The sequence below is a fragment of the Alosa pseudoharengus genome, unplaced genomic scaffold, assembly GCF_046254945.1.
Source record: "Alosa pseudoharengus isolate Yale_2024_CS ecotype anadromous, Long Island Sound unplaced genomic scaffold, YU_APseudo_1.1 YU_APseudo_1.1_scf_8, whole genome shotgun sequence".
NCBI lineage: Eukaryota > Metazoa > Chordata > Actinopteri > Clupeiformes > Clupeidae > Alosa > Alosa pseudoharengus.
This window is the reverse complement of record NW_027468870.1, coordinates 37,963,743-37,987,161: the sequence shown is the minus strand read 5'-3', so window position 1 is coordinate 37,987,161 and position 23,419 is coordinate 37,963,743. Positions and strand designations below refer to the sequence as shown.

The 23,419-nt window shown below is 42.0% G+C and overlaps 1 protein-coding gene across 2 annotated transcripts; it reads right to left on the bottom strand.

Annotated features, from left to right (window-relative positions):
• Positions 1-740: 740 nt before the first annotated feature.
• On the bottom strand, positions 741-23,237 carry rasa4 (RAS p21 protein activator 4). 2 transcript variants are annotated; one of them, XM_076274060.1, is made up of 21 exons: positions 22,858-23,237; positions 19,725-19,781; positions 18,532-18,645; positions 18,219-18,280; positions 13,417-13,549; positions 12,974-13,055; positions 12,363-12,497; positions 11,424-11,515; positions 7,672-7,789; positions 7,197-7,350; positions 6,221-6,285; positions 6,009-6,121; positions 5,130-5,322; positions 4,707-4,844; positions 4,332-4,476; positions 3,907-4,079; positions 3,475-3,612; positions 3,242-3,377; positions 2,369-2,489; positions 2,198-2,256; positions 741-1,868 (listed from the first exon to the last, which is right to left on the bottom strand). In XM_076274060.1, the coding sequence occupies exons 1-21, from the start codon at positions 22,920-22,922 to the stop codon at positions 1,738-1,740; spliced, it is 2,424 nt and encodes an 807-aa protein (XP_076130175.1). In that variant the 5' UTR covers positions 22,923-23,237; the 3' UTR covers positions 741-1,737. The 2 variants fall into 2 exon arrangements, with proteins under 2 accessions (XP_076130175.1, XP_076130176.1); XM_076274061.1 differs by having other exon boundaries at positions 1,863-1,933.
• Positions 23,238-23,419: the final 182 nt, after the last annotated feature.

Genomic DNA, 23,419 nt, shown 5'->3' with positions numbered 1-23,419 from the left:
AGCTATGCTGTTCTGAAAAAAAGTTTGTTATTAGACAGACAATTTAATGTGAACAAAGATCTGGACAGAAACTTGGAAAGGACTTTGGGAAAGTGTGGGCTTCTCATATTTCAGGGAGCGTTTAAAACAAAACAGGAAACTGGAATCTTCCCAGGCGCTAAACAGGCAGAAAGACATTTGAACTATAAATCCAACCAATCTTCTTCACAATGTTATCTACACTATTCACAATGTTATATACACTATAAAAACATTTCTCATATGTTGTGCTATAAGAATCCATTGTACCACTGGTATGGCGTTAATTTTATAACGATTTACTGTCAAGGAAAACTGTGCTTAGTCATTTGATACCCCATAATTACATTTCTGAGTTAAATCAAATTATCTCAAAAATGCTGACCCTCTTCTCTGAGTATGTGTTCCATTTTTACTGTTTGAGCCATTGTATAGTGTAGTGTTAACTTCACACTCTGATCCCCCAACTCTAAATAGTAGCCTAGATAATAGAGAATAAAGGCTTAAGCCAAAGTACTGGTATGTAAGGGATTCAATGACAGGGCAGTGAGCATGACCATATGTGATAAACTGTGGGTGGTCTCAGTTTACTTAGAGTGGAACTCAATCCTACTAATCTGTTTAATCAGTCCAAACTTCTTTGCCCCTGTTCCCAATGTTACACTGCAAGAGAAAGCTACAGCGACACCTAGTGGCAGGATGAAGAAAGAACTATCCACATGCACCAAACTACTTTTTTTATTGTTTTCAGTATTATACAGCCATATGACAAATCAATGATAGAAAATGCTCACACTGTTTACTATTAAGAAGTCCACAATACAAATCTTTATACATATAATATTTGGACATAAAAAAGAACAGAAAACAGACTTGTCACAGAGAATGACAAAGACAATGGGTTGAGTACATCTTTCAAAATGTTTAAAGGTCCAAGAATCATCAACATGTTGTTGGTATCATCAATACTATGATAATACTTAAGCTGCGGACATTATCTACACAGAATAACACAACAAAATGACTGTTATTCATTGCTTCCACAATCTGTAAACATCAGTGTTTAATGGCAAACATGTCAAAGAATCAAATGTTTACTTGGACAATGCTTTTAGCATAATAAATATAAAAATAACAAATGATACAATTAAATTGAATTGAAACACAAAAACTAAACACAACATAAGACATCTACAAACTTACTTGAGACACATTTATACACAAGTAAAAATGATAACATCTACATCTTCCATAGAAAGAATTAGCCTCATGTGATAATGGAATAAAAATGAAAATAAGAGCTGCCATCAAATAACGTAACTATAAAAATAAAGTTTTTTCTAATTGGCAATTTAAACTGGCGATTGCACTGGATATTATTAATGTGCTCTACACCTTAGTCTTTATAATGAAACAAAACATCATCCTTCATAAATACTGCTTAATGCACCAAGTACCAACACTGCTGCTTCTATTAAAGGGATCCTGCATATAGTATTTCAAACACTCTTTTGGTGATTACATGGAGATGATGAAGCATAACATTATTAGAATCAGATTAAAACTGATAATAACTTACTCTGCCTGCAACCAAACCACGATACCATTATGTCAAAATGCACCTTCAAAATGAAGCTACATGCCCCTTTTAGAAGTATTGTGACGATTAGGTGAGGTCTGCCCTGTGTGTGAATGCATCTCTGCAGTGTGGGGTCTTTCTTATGTCTGCAATTCTAAAAGGAAATTGTTCTTATTCTTTGAGCGTTCCTCCTCCTCCACTGCCAAATGTGAGTTATGTAGGTCCTGAAGAACACTGAAGAATCGCATTACTCCATCTGTTTTCTTCTGGCCTGAAACAGAGAGCAAGATGATCATGTCCAACAACGGCCCTCTTTGCAAATCCTGAAATACAGCTCTGGAAAAAATGAAGAGACCACTCAGACCAACATTTTCTGATGTCATCCTACAGTTGCTCAGTGTCATTCAAATGAGTTGACGGTCATGTTCAAATTTGCAGTGGTCTTTTAATTTTGAATATGACCGTTAACTCATTTGAATGTGACTCAGCAACCAGATGACATCAGAAAAATGTGCAGTGGCATTATTGTAGTAACAAACACATACAGTTGTTCACATGGGATGTCATGACATACATAGTGGAAGATTTTTTATAGTTTACCTTTTTCAGGTTGCTCCTCTTCATTTTCATGTAACTTATTTAGTTCTAAATATTTTTCCCTGAGAGACAAAAACAAAATGCAGATACAGTGCAACATGAATTACAATTCTTTCCATATATGACTCTAAAATGACTAATAATATTTCCATGAGGACAAAACTCGTGCCTTACTTCATGACTTGTTGAACCCCAAGCAGATGTCTGTAAATAAGCTGAGACTCCAAATCTGGATCCAAAGGGTCGTACCACTCCTGTAGTGTGACTCCGTGTTTTGTTTTGTCACAACCTGTGTCTGTAAAGACATTCATATTTCATTTATATTATGACATTTATAATGTATTCTCTGATAACAGCAGTCATTTCATCTTCACTTATAACCCTCACAAACCTGCCTTCTCATACATATACTATATGTGTGTATGCATACAAGTTGTATCTCTCTCTCTCTCTCTGTGTGTGTGTGTGTGTGTGTGTGTGTGTGTGTGTGTAGCCTGGTAAACAAAACTCATTCTTGAAGTGAATAGAGTGTGGTCACTCACGATAGGGATTCCTTTCAAACACTTGCATCAGGACCTAACTTTAAAATCATTAGTCCAGCCTAACCAATCACATTATTCGGGGATTCATAACATTACTTCCTACTTTGCCTAAACTTTACAAACTGACACTAAACAGTATTGGCAGTCAGGAAACAATGTATGTGGGCCTACTTTTGCTGTAAATAAATGTACACATTCTTCCGACTGTAATTTGTGATGTTTGCAGGCGTTTACACTTTCCATTTCGAAACTGTAATCTGCCGACCAATGGAAACGTTAGTGAACTATGGTGTTTCAGACTAGTATCTCCCTGAAAAGATATCTAGGTAGACGTGTCCAGGCTAGTGTGTGTGTGTGTGTGTGTGTGTGTGTGTGTGTGTGTGTGTGTGTGTGTGTGTGTGTGTGTGTGTAGGTGTGTGAGAAAGACAGAGGGGGTGAACTGAGAAGGACAAATCAATAGTTCTGAGAAAGCAGCATCAGCATTGTATTATCCAACTTGTAGTACCAGCTTTGTCCTTTTGGTGGCAGCAGCTCCATCTGTCTGCCTTGTAGACCCCAGGGTGGTAAGAGCTCATAGTGTCCGTGTTGTGACTGCAGGCTTTCCTCAAGGCAGAGAGCCAGTGATTCAGTTCATTCACACTCTAGAAGGAGAGAGAGAGAGAGAGAGAGAGAGATTTACAACAGGGTCTATAACAGCATCAATCTCCTTGCTCCTTAATTGTTGAAGGTGTATCTCACCTTGCAGTCCAGGTAGAGAGTCTCCAGCTGGCCAGTGTCATCTGAGGAGATGATCTGCATGACATTGGCGCTCCCGAAGCTCTTCTCCTCCACCTTCTCCACAGCTCTGATCTTGGGCAGAGAGATGAACGAGCTCTTCTGCACCATCCAAACAGGAGAGAAGGAGGTCTTCAGTGACAAATTAGGCTCCAACGTTTGTGTAATATGATAATATTGTTGCAGCATTGCCTTATAAATATCTTAGTGCTGACCCACATACAAGAATGAACATAATTATGAGACATTTTTGGATATTTTCGGGAACAGATTATACAGTATAATTACATAAATATGAATGGAGATGCATTTTAATATTTTATATGTAAGATCAAATTGTATATTTGTGCAGGGAGTTCAGTGAGTTTTGGTGCATCTTTTCAACCACATGGCCACCTTGGAGTGCTGGGTCCTGGCGTAAGACAGGGTGTCTTTGCTGAGCGTCACAAAGTATTTCTTGAAAGGCGACGTCATGGGCATGCACTTGTCTTTGGTCCTGTGCAGCAGCAGGTAGCCCTCCTTCTCCATGGTGCCGCACTGGAGACTCATCCTCTCCTGCAGACCAAGGTCTGAAACACCCACAAACAACCGAATCACCACCAGCTGCTGTGAGCAGGTTTATTTTTCCCACCTTTCCAGAGCGGCTGCTGAGGTTGACGAAAGTTAAATATTTACTGAGCGAAGGAGGTGTGTCAGACATGTACACACGCATGAAATGGATTCTAAGGTCGTGAGGGAGTTGGCACCTCTCCCACGGGAGCCAATCAGAGGCCTGATGTGATATATCATAAAGCTGTTCCGGTGCGGAGCCTGTGACTCACCCTCAGCATCATCACAGCTGACTAGCCTGGTGATGAAGTCCTTGAGCTGGGCAATGCCCTGCTGGACCGTTGGCTGCAGGGGGTTCATCCACGGCTCTTTGGAGCAGCAGGCCAGGGTGTCCAGGTTCGCAATCATCTGAATGGCCTGTGCAGCAGAGAAATGAAAAAAAGAAGTGTTTTTTTTTTGTGGGCTCTGAGAGTTTGTCTGATTTGAGAAGGTACATTTAAGAGGAAGAAAAACTAGACTACTACTACTACTGCTAAAACTGTGTACTACTACAACTTTACTGCAAAATTAAAATACTACATGCCAAAATCAAACTGTCTGGTAAATGACCATTGTAATAAAAGGATGAATGTAGGAGAAGTGGCTACTTTGGCCAGGAGGAGGAGGGTGCGGCTGGTCCGAGCGTCGGCGTGCTTGTCCCGGAGGTGGAAGAGCTTCGGCGACATGATGGCCGGCGAGATGAAGCGCAGACACAGGAAGCTCGTCACAGCGATGAACTTCACCTTCTGCAAACGCAGACACACCAAGAGCTCAGAGCAGGAAGCTCACAAGCGCGTGTCAAAGGATGTTATTGTTAAACGTGACACTCTTTATGGTGGCACGACAAAAACACTGTGGATTTACACAAGACCTTTGTTTTATTATTATAGTACTATATTACATGATGTTATATATTATATCATTAAAGTGATACATTACAGTTTTATAGTGTCATAACTAGGCATACAGAGCATATATTCCATTATTTCAACTGAAATGAAATCTGAGCTGTCGGGTAAAGAGCTCCTCACCCTGTACTCTGGGTCAGGGAAGCGAGCTTGCACACGCTGGTAAAGCTGCCTGAAAACCTGGCAAAGGACCAGGGGACAGTACGTGGCTGACTGTAAGATGGCGTTCAGGAGCTCCGAGAGGTAGGACTGCAGGTGTGTGGTGCTCTGCTGGATAATATCAGCCTCAGTCTGCGTTCGGTGAAGCCCTGTGCACCTGTAAAATGCATACATGTAGATGCAAAAACACACACACACACACACACACACATTTCAAGCACACACACACACACACAAACACATTAGTCAAGTTTCTTTTCAGAAAAATATCCTATGCCATAACTATAAGTTATAAAAAATTGGATTTTAGTCCCACATTTAATCCCACTGCATTACATCAGCAGGTCAGTGTTCTCAATCTATACAGTAACCCCCCATAATCTACAGTCATTCATGGTATAATGGAGCGGATAACTGCACTGCTGAGAATCTTAAGACACATTAGCAGGTTCTTAATGGAACTGAATGAGGTTCAATGACACATCCATTTAAAGCCCAACAATCCCAATGCCCTGCTCCCAAAAAATGCTGCTCGTTCAAAATATACACTCCAAACTGATAGTATATGTCTGTTATTTTGGCACTGTTTGGAGGGAGTTTGAGACTGCAAACAATACCACTGAGCAGCTGCCAAAGACTGACAAGTTTCTCAGTAACAAAGCTTTCAGTGCCAGCTATCTGCCCTAGAAAGATGAAAAACACCCAATTCCGCCTTTAATGTTTTTGCTCTTTAGCACCAGAACTTCGCAAACTTCGACAAAAACCTCAAGAAGTACAAAAACCTCCGCAGCCGCATGCAATATTCAATCATGCCGCATGCACGACTGAGAGTCCCACTCCTACCCAGCTTCCCTTAGTTCCACTTTGTTGGGGTCGAGCTCCACATATTTCTTCTCCTCAAAAATCCTGTTTATAGTGGGGCCCAGGAGTCTGTGCAAATACTGCATGCCTGCTACCTATGAGAAGCAAGCAAGGAGAATTATGAGCCACCCGTGAGCTCAGCCAAGTAAAACCAGCTCTGAAAAACACACTTGATCGTGATGAATAATACCAACCTTTAAAAAGGACTCCATGGACTTGGATGCCAAGGAGTTGCTCCGAAATAATGTGTTTGGCTCAGCTGGGAGAGAAGAGATGGGAAAGTAAAAACGAGTTGCATTCTGATTGAGTTTTGATTGAGAAAGGGTTGCATCAACATGCTCATCAGGGAGAATAATGAGGATCAAAGGAACAAATAAAGCCACTTTCACAACACCTGTGTAGCATCATACATCAGAAACATATGGGGTCCTCATTTGAATGATGGGCAAAGTGCACAGTCTTAACAAGTCTAAATAAACGTCTACACAAAATCAGTTAGTTAGCTAGTTAATCAGCTAATCAGCTAGTTTGACATCATGGTGTGAGGCACTGAAGTGTAAACACTGATTCAGCTCAATAGTCCCATATGCCACACGGCCTTTGAGCCTGTGGGAACTGCAGATGGCGATCCTGTTTGTATTATGTCTGTTTCTGTCTGGAGGTACGTTATGTTTTGTTTTTTTTTGTCTGGAGATGTCAGTTGTAGTTGGTGTTGGAGTCTTTTTCTTTTATTGCGAAGCACTTTGGATGTAAATGTGCTATAGAAATTAAAATTACTTACTTATTTCCTTACTTACTAGCTGTATTTCAAGCACGAGAACTTTACTTGCTGTCAGACTTTGCACTTTGCCCGCCAAATACATTAGGGCCCATGGAGAGTTGATGTGAGTGGATTGAAATATTTCACAATTACTGGCGGCTAGGACTGCGAACATCAGGAATGTTAAGGCCGTTTTAATGAGTGAAGTGAAGGGTGCCATCAGTGGTCGCATAGAGCATGATAATAAGGTTGCATGTCATGCATATCCAATGACTCTCAACCATTTATCAACAAATGAATAGAGAAGAATCTGGCAAGCCTTTGGTCACAGATACCTCTGACATCCTCATGATCATTGGAGAAGATTCTCAAGACAAGGGAGGGTGAGTATTCTGTACTTGCTTACTTACTGGTCTTGTCCAGCTCGAGTTTAAAGAGAACATCCAAGAACTCCTTCAGCAGGCCCTGACCCAGGAAGAGCTTGACCAAATTGTTGGCCACTTCCTGTCGACTCTCAGCTGTGGTGGTCTCATCGATGAGCATGATCAAGTCTGGCCAGTTGCCCTGGAATGTCCCCAAAGCAAGTCAAAATCTTCACTTAGATCTAATTATGGTTCTGCTTACAGTAGTTTGCAGATGCTTTTGTCCAAAGCGACTTACAGAATATGTAAGTCGCTTTGGACAAAAGTATTACAAAAGTTAAAGTATTAGTATTACAAAAGTTAAAATGAACAGTTTTCTTAAGCTGAAAAAGTCTACATTAAGCATAATAGTAATAATAACAATAATATCAATAACAATATCAAATATAAATAATGAAAATAATGAGTTTATATATTAGTTTTACGTTTATTTTACATTAATTAAAATTAAAGCTAGACTCACATTAACATGGGAGCCCACGGACTGACACAATAGCTCTGTGAGTGGCTGGTAATGGCTGGAGGGCAGGACCGTTTCATCTCTGAGTCGGAGCTGCAGCCGCAAAGAGCCTAGCGTCCCCCTGGGGCAGAGAGGATGACACCAGATGCCAACATCACCAGACTCAAGCCAGCAGTCCCAGACTCAATGCGCAAGGCGTTTTTTAATCATGCTTCATCATCATGAGGAAGCCATACTAACCCTCATTGGGAAAAACACACACTGAAGGAACCTCTGAGCATGTGACTTGTGCTTTGGATCTTCATTCCAAATCCCATAACAGAGAGTCACCCTGTGTAAAGATGCTTATCAGCCTTACTAACTTACTAACAGGAAGGGAATGCATTAACACTGGTTTACCCGCACATTTTTAGGGCAGACACAAAAAAAACAATACTGACTGTCATTACTACTGAGAAATCTAACACACAATACACTGGAATTCACAATGACAAACAACCCTTTCTAGGACACTGTAAACTGAGGCCTTCTGACTATGGCTGTTTAGAGAAGCCGCCTTTTTTCTCCAGAAAATAACTTGAGCAAAAATGCTGCCGCACTATTCCGTCCAGTCAGCACACAGTGGCTGACCACCAGTTCCGCTCGGATGGCTCCACTCTAGCCACCATCCTGTGCAAATGCCTCATAAAATCCAAATGGCACCAACGGCTTCATTAGGCTGGGTGGGTCGGCCCGTTTTATTGGGCTCATATAATGGAACAAACAAAATGACAGCAGGGGCAGTCGCGCGGAGGCACACAACCCAAGACCAAAACACCCCCTTAATGTGGTCTCTGCGTGACGGTAGGAAAGTTCCTTCGCCCTCACATTCATTTCATTAAAATATGTGCGCAGGCAAGAGATCTATAAACTCAAACCTCAGACATTACTCCCCAGTGTCTAAATAAACCAGTCTCTTCCTGTAGCTTTACAACAATATAAAATAGTATACTCGCAAGCCCCGTTAATGGGTCCTTGCACTTGCTGTTCTGCAACCCATGATGACATTTTGACATCAAGCAAAGCATACTCATCTGATGTTTGTGCTAAATGCACTTACATTTTATGTATTCCCAAAATGCCTTGAGCTTGCAGAGGTTGGAAGTGTTGTTTTTGTGTTTTTGTGTTGACCAGATGATGCTGAAAGATGCACACATTATTCACATGCAGGCAGCCTTATGGTCAGTGCACTGTGACGATTGAAATTCATGGTTTGATGCGTTAGGCAGAACTACCACACCTATTTTGCTATCTTACCTACACTACCCTAATTACATCAATTCACATATCAAGACTTAAGATTCTGGACCATCGTGCAGTGACAGCACACAGATTGGATTTGTGAGTTGTGATGCATTCCTATTCCACATTTTAGGTTATCTGTGACATTACAATCAGGGGTGGCTAATTAGTAGCCATGCATAATTTAAAGCTGATCAAAGCAAGCAACACCAAGTTACATCTACTTCCTGTTTTGGTGTGGCATATCATGTAAATCAATTTCCTGCTATTACGTCTACATTTGAGCTATCCAATATTCCTTCGCAATTTAGCTTCGCATTTGTCTGATACTTCAGTGCTCAGGGCCAGAATTAAAAGGAATCCCTGGCCTTTGTCTGACAAGCCCCTGCATGCTACAGTATATGCATCTTTTTGGCTCCTTTTAGGGAGAGGAGCACTTCAGGTCTTCAGGTCAGAGAGGCAACTAATAGCAAATACCACAGAATCTCCAGCGACAGATGGTGGCCCGTCAAAAATCCAATCAGAAAAGAAGACGGTAACAGGAAGGGAGGGAAAAAAGGAGAAATGAGAGTGGGTGAAAAAAAACGAAAACAACGGCAGCTTGATTCATTCACACAGAAGGGATCACCCATGCGGAGTGGGATTACAGGGGCTTCATTTGCAAGATCTACTGAATGAGCCACCGGAAAAGTGGGCGCCCCCCCAAAATGAGAAATGAAGTTAAGTCACTCACAGATCCCCTCAAAACACCCAGAATTCCACGAACCCATTATGACCTTTCATTCGGTTTGTTTTGGCGAATTATACTGAAAATACAGAAGTATCCTTATAATCCTCACTAAGGTTAATTAATTAAATTTTAATTTCTATAGTTCTTGATTTCTTTCCAACATAGAACTGACAAAAAACAAGTAGCATATAACCAAAACAAATAGCATTACTTCAACAGAAAATTAATCTTTCAATTGTTTGCAAGTACGCTTGCTGTTTCACAAAAAGGTCAGGAAATCACTGACTGAATGACACAAACACTGGAGATTTCAATAAGGCAGTTTGCAGGGGTGGTGCAGAGGGGCAGAAGAGGTAAGTGATGAGGTGGTTTGTCAAAGTAAAAGGACAGGTCTTTTTAATCTCCCCGTCACATGGATTTGTGTGTCAATGTATGCTGTAAATGTAATCCTACAACCTTTGCTGAGCAACATGGTTATGGGGAAACACAGCTTTTCTTTGCCGTGAGGCTAAACCACGTGAATGGATAAAATACAATAACGAATAATGAATATGTTTTGCTCTTCATCTGAAATATTTGTTTCAATTCAATGAACTTACATTATCAGTTGTCAGTCAGTTAGGGGTCATGGCTCATACACTACACTAAAAAAGGGAACAAATGCTGACACAGACACTTACTTTTATACCAGAGACAGAGAGAGAGAGAGAGAGTAAGAACTGTCTTCTTTCATGACAACGTCCGGAAAAACATGAATGATCTTTTGGTTTAGTGCTTCACATTCTACTCAGGGCCAACCCAAACTGACCCACAGCATCTCGTTTAATCCAGTTCAACTGGCGAGTCACCCTTTTGTCATGTCCTGCCATAGCACCACAGCCCACGGCAGCACCCATCCATCCATCCTCCGGTCAGAACTTTGGGAGTATTTACATAAGCCTTCTATCCCACTCCTCACTCTTTCCTCACTAATCCCCACTGCGAATCCACATGGCCAAATTATCTTTTATGAGAGACGAGAGAGAGAAAGAGAGAGAGAGAGAGAGAGAGGAGGGGAAAAAAATCCAGGGATTTAGATGGGGGAAAGGATTAGCACTTCCTGTCAGCACATGGGCCACAACAGATGCACACACAAGTCCACGCACAAAAACCCCGGCTAAGGTAGCCATCCATCCCATCCCATCCACAGGCCGTCATCTTCCACCACAACCAGCTCCAGGGACGTGGGGCAGATCTGGCATCTAACCCACATCATGATGGAGGTGAGGCTTGTGAGAGATATGCATCTTTTTTTGGTTTCAAGATAAGCTGCGCATTCACTGTGGCTGGACTTTCCTCACTTATCTGCCATTTCTGAGCTGAGCCTTGAATAACATCTTTTATCCCATTTTGTGTCTTTTGTTCTCCATTTTATACACTAACCAATCCTCCAACGGGATTTAAAGTTAAATCTTCCGATGCGCACTCTCACTCTGATCAGAAAATAACACAGAAGAATACAGACAGCCCTAGTACGACAAAGAGAAACTAAGCCTTTTATTTCTACCACTCTCCATGTAAGAGTTTCCCATGGCACTCTCACATCACCATTTCAAATTTGCTCCTCTCTCTGCTCAAATAGGTTAAGTAAGCTTGTGAAGAATGAAAATGGCCTGAGAAATAGCCTGGGACTCTTCCGTCTCCTAATGAAGCGTAATGGGTGCTTTAGTGGTGCACTTTTGCGAGCCCACTCGTGGATACTCACTCGTGCTGGCTGTGTTTGGGTTTGTCTGGCCCCAGCCGAAACCATCCTTCTTCCTGCTGGGCAGACTGCAGTCTGTTGATGTTGAACAGAACCTTTGAGCGAGAAGTTATACACAACATTAAATTGTTGCAATAAAATGTCAAAACAATCTTATTACAGATAAATGACGAGGACGTGAGCTGCCAGACATCATAGGCCGCAGGGCACGGCCTGAAGAGAGAAGCTCTCACTCACAAGGAAACAAAGATATTCTGCTGCATTTGGACATACAGGATATACAGGACATTTTGGATATTTTATTTAATTTGCGGAAACAACCATCTTTGGACCAAAGTGGGTAGAAGCCTCACTAGCAACTGTAGACTTATAAACAAATCTACCAACAATAAAGAATGACACAAATGATAGGACACTGGACACAAAGCAGGGAAAACATGATCTACTGTATGGACAAAAAATGTGGAGTAGAGGCACATACCCACACACACACGCACCAATGCTCCCAAACACAGACACATGCACACACACACACACACACACACACACACACACATACACACTAACACACACACACACACACACACACACACACACACACACACCAATGCTCCCAAAGGTGCAAACACACAGACACATACACACACACACGCACACACACACACACACACACACATACACACACACACACACACACACACACATACACACACACACACACACACACACACATACACACACACACACACACACACACACACACACACACACACACACACACACACACCAATGCTCCCAAAGGTGCAAACACACAGACACATACACACACACACGCACACACACACACACACACACACACACACACACACACACACACACACACACACACACACACTCACGCAGGCAGCTTTGTTCTAAAAGGAGATGTTTTTGATGAGTCACCTTCCCCAGGAAGTCGTTCCTGCTGACGAGGTCCCAGTCCCAGACCTCCACGCTGAGAGGAGAGTCAGCAGTGGCATCCTCCAGCTCAAACTCAAAGCTCTCGTTCCACCGGGGATATCGCGTCTTCTTCACCACCTACGGAGAGATTTCACAGCATATGTTTCAGCTACGTTTGCCATATGTGTGTGTGTGTGTGTGTGTGTGTGTGTGTGTGTGTGTGTGTGTGTGTGTGTGTGTGTGTGTGTGTGTGTGTGTGTGTGTGTGTGTGTGCGCACAATTGGGAGCATTGGTGTGTGTGTTTGTGTGTGTGTGTGTGTGTGTGTGTGTGTATGTGTGTGTGTGTGTGTGTCTGCACAATTGGGAGCATTGGTGTGTGTGTGCGTGTGTGTGTGCGTGTGTGTGTGTGTGTGTGCGTGTGTCTGTATGTGTCAGTGTGTGTGCACAATTGGGAGCATTATGGTGTGTGTGTGTGTGTGTGTGTGTGTGTGGGTGTGTGTGTGTGGGTGTGAGTGTCTTTATGGTGTGTGTACGTTTGGGTGCATTGGTGATTGTGTGTGTGTCTATGTATGTCTGTCTGTGGTTGGGCACTGGGCAGGTAACCACACTCTTACCGCACTTTCATGTGTTTTTCCATTGTATCTGACACGGACAAAAGGATCTGAGGCCCCATTACGGTCCTTTTTGGCAAGATCTCTGCAAGAGAGAAGCATTCCAAGTACAAGACACAGGTCGAGTCAATGCATGTTTACTGTGGAATGTAGAAGGAATGTTTACTGTGGAATGTAGAAGGAATGTGACATCTACACAAGCACAAGGCATGACTAAAATCATTCTGTTGACTAACTGTGACTATGAACATTTCCACCCAAAACTGCCAGTAATTATTTTAGCCTTATTAATGACTGATTGTTTGTGTTACATATTACTTTCTGGTATCAGCCCAAAGTACAGAATAATCCCAAATGAACAACCCTCCATGAGTAGACCCCTAATGTCATACAGTTAAATAACATGGTGTAAATTCTTTGGCTCTTTGACAGGTAATTGTACCCACCTGGCTTCCATGACCTGACAGCGGAGTCTTGTCGGTACGTCTCCGTCCCCGAGCACAGATATGTGGAGATGTATCTCGCCCTGCACCTCCTCATCAGGGTCAATCTCCGTCAGGTTCAGCCAGCCGTCTACACCTGCACCAGAGGCACACAGGCAAACGAGTGCACCAGCTTTAGTCACCAAACATGTAACCTGCTATGTGCATGGACACTGCAGAGGTCAATAAAAAGGTACATGCACTCTCACACAAACACAAATGCTATCTCACTCTGGAAATGCAAACCACAAACACATAAACATACACACACACACACACACACACACACCAGTGTATGTGAGAGAGAATATCGATGAGACAAATCTGCCCTATCATATCCCATGACTCTAAGTCTGGCTTTGTGTGGCTTAATGTAATAGAATTAATTCCTCTGATGCTTTTTCAACAGCTTATCTTCAGATCAATCTGCACATTTACTCTACACACAGGTCTATCTCCATACGGACAGCAGCACCTAGATTATCATCTAATAGAGCTGATGAACACACAGATACATTTTGTATTTAGATAGATAGATAGATAGATAGATAGATAGATAGATAGATAGATACTCTATTCATCCTGAGGGAAATTTTAGAATATATTCATTATATAAGGTACTGTATGCATGTAAAGTAGCCTATATACAGATTCCTTTTGACCATGGGCATGAGCTAAACACCCTACTAATGTAGCCAATACACAATTTCTTGTTGTGCTGGTTGTATCAGAGTAGTGTTGTAGAAACTTTAGTGGAGTACTTTTCGCTCTGGTTAGTATTCAAGGGTACATCTTATTGAGGACCGCTGTGTTTTATTGCCCTGTTGTGAAGGCCAAAAATAGACTCTGTCCAGCCAAGCCAGTGTTCCCACAAACTAATATGGAAAAAGAAAGTCTGGCTGACTTAGGGCAGTTTTAGAAACCAGAGAGGGATTTTTACCAGCTTGCTGCCAACCAATGTCATTTGGGATTGTGCGTGGCAACATCAAATCACTGTTACATTTCAACATTTCAGTGCAACTATGGCTTGGCTGACCCATTTAATCTTATATCATGTTTCTGAATATCTATATTAGAGTAAGTTTCTCAGATTTTGGTGTCATTGCAATGTACGATGACACACAAAACATGACCAGGGTGTAGTAAACCAATAGCAGTGTCATTACAGACAGTTAAGTAGGAAGCTCAAACAAAATCACTGCATCATAAAGCATAGGTGGAAAGCGTATGCTCAGCAGGACAGATATCATGTCCATCTGTCACACTCCATAGACCTACAACAGGGCTATGCCAACTAGAGCTGAGTCTGAAAGTGAATAACAAGGCTTTGCCCTGTCTCAGTGATCACACCTGCAACTCTTGTGCTGTTTGTTTTATACACGGGACTTCCTTAAGAAGATACCCTGTCAGACAACTGAACTCCACAATGATCTCTATATCATTAAACATAATCCACAATCAAAGTCCAGAATCAATACACACTGGACCAACTTCCTTCAAGCACACGGCCCAAATGGTTAAATCACCTGACATGACACAGATTAGCATTTTTCCTCCTGGAAATTCTTTGCATTCTATTTTTTTAGCGTGAGCAGACATAAGAGATACAGTGAAGTATAAAAAGTGTTTCCCTGTTTGTAACATCAGACTGCGTCTGTTAGCAACACGACGTAGGCCTCCGGATTCGTGAATAAAGCTCTCTGAGATTTCTGACTTAACTCCTGGCTGACTGAGACTTCATTTCTGAAACAATCCCTAGACAATTTTAAGTTCCTACAGCTGCCAGACATCATAGGCCGCAGGGCACGGCCTGAAGAGAGAAGCTCTCACTCACAAGGAAACAAAGATATTCTGCTGCATTTGGACATACAGGATATACAGGACATTTTGGATATTTTATTTAATTTGCGGAAACAACCATCTTTGGACCAAAGTGGGTAGAAGCCTCACTAGCAACTGTAGACTTATAAACAAATCTACCAACAATAAAGAATGACACAAATGATAGGACACTGGACACAAAGCAGGGAAAACATGATCGATCTACTGTATGGACAAAAAATGTGGAGTAGAGGCACATACCCACACACACACGCACCAATGCTCCCAAACACAGACACATGCACACACACACACACACACACACACACACACACACATACACACTAACACACACACACACACACACACACACACACACACACACACACACACCAATGCTCCCAAAGGTGCAAACACACAGACACATACACACACACACGCACACACACACACACACACACACACACACACACACACACACTCACACAGGCAGCTTGCTGAGTCTGAAAGTGAATAACAAGGCTTTGCCCTGTCTCAGTGATCACACCTGCAACTCTTGTGCTGTTTGTTTTATACACGGGACTTCCTTAAGAAGATACCCTGTCAGACAACTGAACTCCACAATGATCTCTATATCATTAAACATAATCCACAATCAAAGTCCAGAATCAATACACACTGGACCAACTTCCTTCAAGCACACGGCCCAAATGGTTAAATCACCTGACATGACACAGATTAGCATTTTTCCTCCTGGAAATTCTTTGCATTCTATTTTTTTAGCGTGAGCAGACATAAGAGATACAGTGAAGTATAAAAAGTGTTTCCCTGTTTGTAACATCAGACTGCGTCTGTTAGCAACACGACGTAGGCCTCCGGATTCGTGAATAAAGCTCTCTGAGATTTCTGACTTAACTCCTGGCTGACTGAGACTTCATTTCTGAAACAATCCCTAGACAATTTTAAGTTCCTACAGCTGCCAGACATCATAGGCCGCAGGGCACGGCCTGAAGAGAGAAGCTCTCACTCACAAGGAAACAAAGATATTCTGCTGCATTTGGACATACAGGATATACAGGACATTTTGGATATTTTATTTAATTTGCGGAAACAACCATCTTTGGACCAAAGTGGGTAGAAGCCTCACTAGCAACTGTAGACTTATAAACAAATCTACCAACAATAAAGAATGACACAAATGATAGGACACTGGACACAAAGCAGGGAAAACATGATCGATCTACTGTATGGACAAAAAATGTGGAGTAGAGGCACATACCCACACACACACGCACCAATGCTCCCAAACACAGACACATGCACACACACACACACACACACACACACACACACACACATACACACTAACACACACACACACACACACACACACACACACACACACACACACACCAATGCTCCCAAAGGTGCAAACACACAGACACATACACACACACACGCACACACACACACACACACACACACACACACACACACACACTCACACAGGCAGCTTGCTGAGTCTGAAAGTGAATAACAAGGCTTTGCCCTGTCTCAGTGATCACACCTGCAACTCTTGTGCTGTTTGTTTTATACACGGGACTTCCTTAAGAAGATACCCTGTCAGACAACTGAACTCCACAATGATCTCTATATCATTAAACATAATCCACAATCAAAGTCCAGAATCAATACACACTGGACCAACTTCCTTCAAGCACACGGCCCAAATGGTTAAATCACCTGACATGACACAGAATAGCATTTTTCCTCCTGGAAATTCTTTGCATTCTATTTTTTTAGTGTGAGCAGACATAAGAGATAACGATGAGAGAATATCATCTGACAAGAGTAAGTCCCTGGACTCTCTCCAGTGCAATTATCCACAAAGGGCAGACACGATCCACATGTGCACTTCCCACGTACACCACAGGAGCAGCCCCATGATTTCACTCCACCGTGACCTGACTTCGCCAACCTTCGATAAATTGGACACACGAGGGGCATTTATCATCTCTGCGTGGGATCAACTGGGAGTAAGATCTTTCCCTGCGCTCGTTCGTGTCGCCACCATAATTGACGTGCCATGGTGCTGGCTGACTCAACCCCTTTGGTTTGTCACCCCAAACCTCTGCATTAGCTCCCACTCATGTTTTTTTTGTCTGTGCATGTGTGTGTGTGTGTGTGTGTGTGTGTGTGTGTGTGTGTGTGTGTGTGCGTGTGTGTGTGTGTGTGTGTGTGTGTGTGTGTGTGTGTGTGTGTATGACTCAGAGTCTATCAAGAGAAACACCCAAGGTGCAAAGGGAACTCAAAGGATCAAGTGTAAATGGCACACACAGAGTGGTCTTGTTGCCTATGAGCAGCACAAGTGCATGATGGGCAGGGTTCAACATAAGCAATGGCCCGCTGGCCGGGGAGGTAAAAGAGCATGTCAGGCAAGCTGATTGGCCAGTCACTGGCCTGCAGTTTTTCCACCAGTCACCATCACGAGTAAGCTCAGCTGACATGCGATGTTACCGGATGAAGCTAAGCATGTGAGGCTACTAAAATAAAGAGGAAGTTTATTACAATGTCATACATTAACAGTTTTGCGTAAAAGTGACTTTTCTGGGTCAGTAGATACAAGGAGCTAGTACAAATCTGATGTACTGGACCAAGGGGCCAGTCCAGGGGGGGGGGGGGGGCATGGGATGAAAATAGCATGCACTCACAAATCTCCCAAAAAAGGTGTTATCTGTTCCAGCACATCCTCAGGATATATTCTTAAAGGATGATATCCATCTGAACAAACTTTGGAATTCCCCAATGTAGTAATACTGTCTGCTGTGGGCTGGCATGCCCTTTCTATCAGTGCTGAGATCAGTTGAGAGGCATGTCAGCTGTGGCAATGTGATGTAATCCACTTCAGTAATACACAAAACCAAAACCAGGAAGTGTCCTCCTACCTTGTGGTTTTGCAGCGAGGGCCTCCTTGCTAATAGACACCTTGCCGATGACATCATCACGACTGAGGAAACACAACATGTCCTTGGTTAGCCCAGACCAGCAAAGTCATGCAACTGATCTCCATCTTGTTCTTCTTCATCTAGGCTAAACATCATGTACCATCATAGCAATCATCAATAACACAAGATAGCCTACATTACAGTGTTGTGTTGTGTTGTGTTGTGTTGTGTTGTGTTGTAGAGTACAGTATACTATACTATACTATAGTAAAGTATGGTATAGTATAACATACAGTGTAACATGGATATTTACCTGAGAGAATCTTCATCAAGCACATAGAATGACACGGTGTGGAATGAAGGGGGAAGGTGAACATTGTACTCCTCTCCCCAGAAGGGAGACAGAGTCTTCCATATTGTTGCTGTTCTGTGGGAGAGGGGGGTGGAAATATCCAATAGTGAATATTGGCCACTCTCTTTGGGTAATGAGAAGAAAATTAGACGATCCATTTCACTTTAATAGGATGTCACAGGAGTCGTTGTCACTGACGAGATTAGGGCCAGGCAAAAACAGAGAATGGTCTTGCCACAGCCCACTTCCTTTCACTAATAATACCATATGACTAACTGATGGCTGAAGTTTTTGTTCTACACTTTTATTTATGGTGGAGATTGACAAACTGCATCTCAAGAAATATGACATCCCTGAAATAGCAAAAAAGGTGAAATGGTTGAGAAGGAAACTCAAATGAACTGTTTAAGAGGTTCGTCTAACAAACTGGTCCGTTCAGTGCCTATTTTCCTTTCATTTTCAGATTAATTTTTAACCCGAGGCCTACATTGAATACAAAGCGTCTGAGGGATTACGGGACCAAGGCTGCATCATGTTTACTCCAAAGTACAGCCTCAGACCCTAGAAAGATTGTCACAGACTTCAGGTGAAGGGCTTTATTCAACTTGTTAGCTTTTAGGTCAAGTCAGAATCACAGACAGGGCAGTTAGGCAGGAAAATATTAACTACATGAGGCAGCATTCAATCAGGTATTGCACACACAAAGGCTTCCAAAAACAGACACACATCTAGTCAATGCAGTTAGGTTATTCCCATACTTTACATGGACTCCACCAGAGAGTTGTAGTTGATCTATAATACTAAAATGCATGATTTTATTCTGATTGACATCTGCTTGTTTGTGTCAATTTTCGTATGAGACTATTTACAATGCATTTCCTGGTGCTCACTGTGTGTGTGCATGTCTCGACACTGAAAATCTTTGCATTATCTGAACATCTCCGCTTTCCTAAACATACCCTTAATGTTCTGCTTATGTTCAGTTCCAATTGATTTAACACAGAGTGAATCTTCACATGGCTTGCCAAGCCAATGTGCAGCAAATAGAATACCCAAAAGAATTATGATAATCAAGTCATTAAAGTAAGGGAATTATCACAATGTAACCTTGTGGCAGTTAGAATGCTTTCATGGAGAGGACTCTGCATCCCTACCTGATAATGGCCTCATTGTCAATTCTGACAATGCAGTATGGATCACTGCTTCCAGTTCTATGAGAAAAAAACAAAACAAAACAAAAAAACAAAGCCATTATACAATAGATACAAAATAAGACTATAAGAGACAATATCATTATGAAACTAATTATTCTTCACCTAATTCTCCAATCGGATTCTAGGTGTCCCAATCAAATCACTGGTGGTGATACCATTCCATTCAAAACTCCATGGTTACACCACGGACCACTGGACCGCTGCAATTAATTAACATTGCTGCTCTCTGCCATTGGCAGGCACATGAAACGTGAAAAAAGAGGGGGTAGATTCCCTTTTCTTCCCCTGGTGGTGAAAAACGCGCCGTCCCTTTCATCCCATAGGCCATGGCATCGGCATGCCTCTTCCTGGGGTGTCAAAGCCTGCGCCAAAAGGGCAGATTGTGGATAAAGGCATCTCTCATGCAGCCTTTGCGACTCCACAGTTCAAAAGGACAGAGGCTCCAGACACACAAGGCAGACCTCACCGGCGGCCCCCAGTGAGCCAATCACACGTGTCCCTTTTAAGCGCAACCACACTGCCAACAAATAGTCAGCACCTCAGCATCACCCATCAGCTGTTGATGTGTATTCTCTTTATTCCGCCCACATGTTTGGCCTTCGGCGACTTTGTTGAAAAGGTCTACTTGCCAATAGAGAGAGAGGAACATGCATCTAGGCTATTTGCTGTTCACACACTAATCTTTCATATAAACCATGAGGACAAATCATTACTACCAGCCCAGCACAAAAGAGTATTCAGCAAATGGCCTTGGTGAAGCCTGGCTGAAAGGCAAAAAAAGAAGCAATTCCCATAGTTGTTCATTGGGCTAAAGCTTTTGTTCCTTAGCCTGTGATGAACCTAGAAATTACTTGCACATTCCAATAGGATGTGCATAATTGCATTTTCCTCTTTCTTGTGTTGCGAGTGTAATTTGCTAGAAGATTGAAAATCAGAAAAACCATACTAGATATTGAAGGACAATATTTACAGAGGCTTGACAGGTCATTTCTATTATAATTTAAAGAGGTTTTTTTTGCATAAGCCAGGTAAACCAAACAAACTTGCATCTCATAAGTTATTTAAAGCTCAGTTCAACATGCACACCCTTATTATGGGCTGTCATCACGTAGCACAGCAAATGCTCAGACTTATTCACGATCCATCAAATCAGACAGGAAAATGGACCCTTTTGCATTAGTCACCAACAAAATAACAGCAAATTAAAAACAGGAGGAGGGATTTTTTTCCAATAAAATCCTCATGTAGACTCAGGAGAAGTGACACATAGTGCCAGCATTTACTAGTCACGTCTGTTCAAAAAAAAAGGAAAAAAGAAAAAAAGAAGAGTAGGACTCTGGGTGATTCATCTTTGCCTGTTGTTATCAGTGTAATAGGGAAACCTGGGGCTGTCAGAATCAGGTGCTACATCAAATAGCGTAGTGGCTTGGCAGTTGAACCACGTACTCGTCTGCACACACCACCTGCAGAATGGCGATAGCACGAACGACAAAGACAAAAAAAAAGTAAATGCACAGAGAGAGTGCCATTATCTGGGCTATACCTGCTTACAAACACAGCCTCAGTCTGGCTCATCCGAGTTCAGCCTCTGGCCCTTATCACAAGCCTTTCAAGATGACAATACACCAATATCCTCCAGTTGCTGTGCCATCAACCAGAATTCTGGGCCATAAATGGCCCAGAATTCCAGGGTTAGCATGGTGAAAGTGTGCATGGTGGCAGCATGTTGTGTTTGCGCAGCTTGCCATAGTTACTAGGCTGTTAGGGCAAACAATCTGCTCCTCAGACTGAGAAGCAGTGCCTTCTGCTCACTGAGTCACGCCTCCACGAAGCAACATGGTCCGATGGCGTTTTCATGCCTACTTACCTCTAATCAAATGTCATTTCCCAGAAATTGATGATTATGCAAATGAAGGGAGACCCTTTTTTATTTGCATGGATGCTGCTGGAAGGTGTCTGCACCCCAATCGAGATTTAATATGGAGAAATGTGTCATCAAATTTTAAAGAAGAGCCTATCAGTATGCACATAATAGACATTTTCATTTATTAATAAGCATAGATGTGATGAAATTTCCAGTAGCCTATCTATCTATCTTTGATCAATTTTAGACTACTCTCACACTGCTGTCCTGATTGAAGGAGTTTCTCTCATTTAACATCAATGCTCACATCACAGCAGCCATAAAATTATTTACAAGAGCATTTCTTTCATGAGCAGACAGGTGTCCCTATCATGATTAGCACATTACCATAAAAATTCCACAGAAGTAGCACCCCAACTAACCTACAGGCTTTAAAATGGGGTGGCAGCATTGGAACAGGCAAATCTTGCAATCGAATTCCAGCTGTCACGGAATGGGAACAAAACTATTGCCCAAATGGATTTTTTTTTTTCACACACCCGTGAAGGGAGAATGTAGGAACATGCGTGCGTCATTGATGCCACAACAGAATTATGGCAGACGCAAAACATATAGCATGTTTGCAGAGGTATTATGGTACCCCATGCTGTAAATCCCTCAGATTAACCATCTGTGTGATGTGTAAGAAATATAGCGTGTTTATAGAAAGCACAGATAGTAGAGGAAAACAAACCCATAACCTAAATGCCTCATAGCTGGAATAGTCGATAATAATACGAAGAAACTACTAAGACAAGTATTAACAAAATACTAAGAAAATATAAATAAGAAAGACAGCACAATAATAATAAATCACTACTGTAGCCTACCTTGGAGGACTGATGTGCTGTTGTTATTGCACTCAAATGAACTGGTCTACAACATTATTCAACTGTTTCAATAATAGCCTAATAAAAGCTGACTGGCTGCTCATCAACTTAGTTAGCGCTTATTTACAAAAATAATACACCTGACTCAATATAATTGTTTTGAATTTCGTCAAAGACTGTCAGAGTCAAGCAATCAGTCAGCCAATTTTAAATATTTCACATGTACTGACATTTCATGCTACCTGAATGGCAAAATTATTATTCAAGAGGGAAATGACAGTTATGTTACTTAAAGAAAAGCTTTTTCTCTTTTAAGAAATTAAATAGCAAAAATACTTACATGTCTTTTATTGGCAAGTTTTTGCCCTCCACAATTCTTATAAATAAAGTACTTCGCTTTGCCATTGTCTAAATCCACAGGTTCAGGAAAGGTTCAATTAAATTGTCATGCGATATCAACAGGCGTTGACAGCTGTGAGAATCGTAGCAGCCCTGATACAACGTTTTGACGTTTTCATTGCTGATTGTTTCTGGCGCGTTTAGGTCTCGACCAACTTCCCTGACAACCCGTAGCCTACTCACGACATTTAGGCTACGTGCCACTGCCAACTATTCCGCTTCTGAAAATACTACCCCTCTATGTAGACCACTATACACTCAATTCGTGGCTAAAGGGCTTCGCGGATATGTTTATACTAGATTGACTGACTGCCTCACACAGTTCGGAATTGTATTGGCCAGATTGAAGGATGACGCATCTGGTACTGTAGGTTCACGGGAAATGAAGTCATCGAGGGTAAGGAACTCTGGCTTCATATTTACCATAAATTGGAAGAGCATAGTCAAATATTTGGGGATAACAATTGAGTCATGCCACTGTTTCAAAGAGGAACAATTCTATG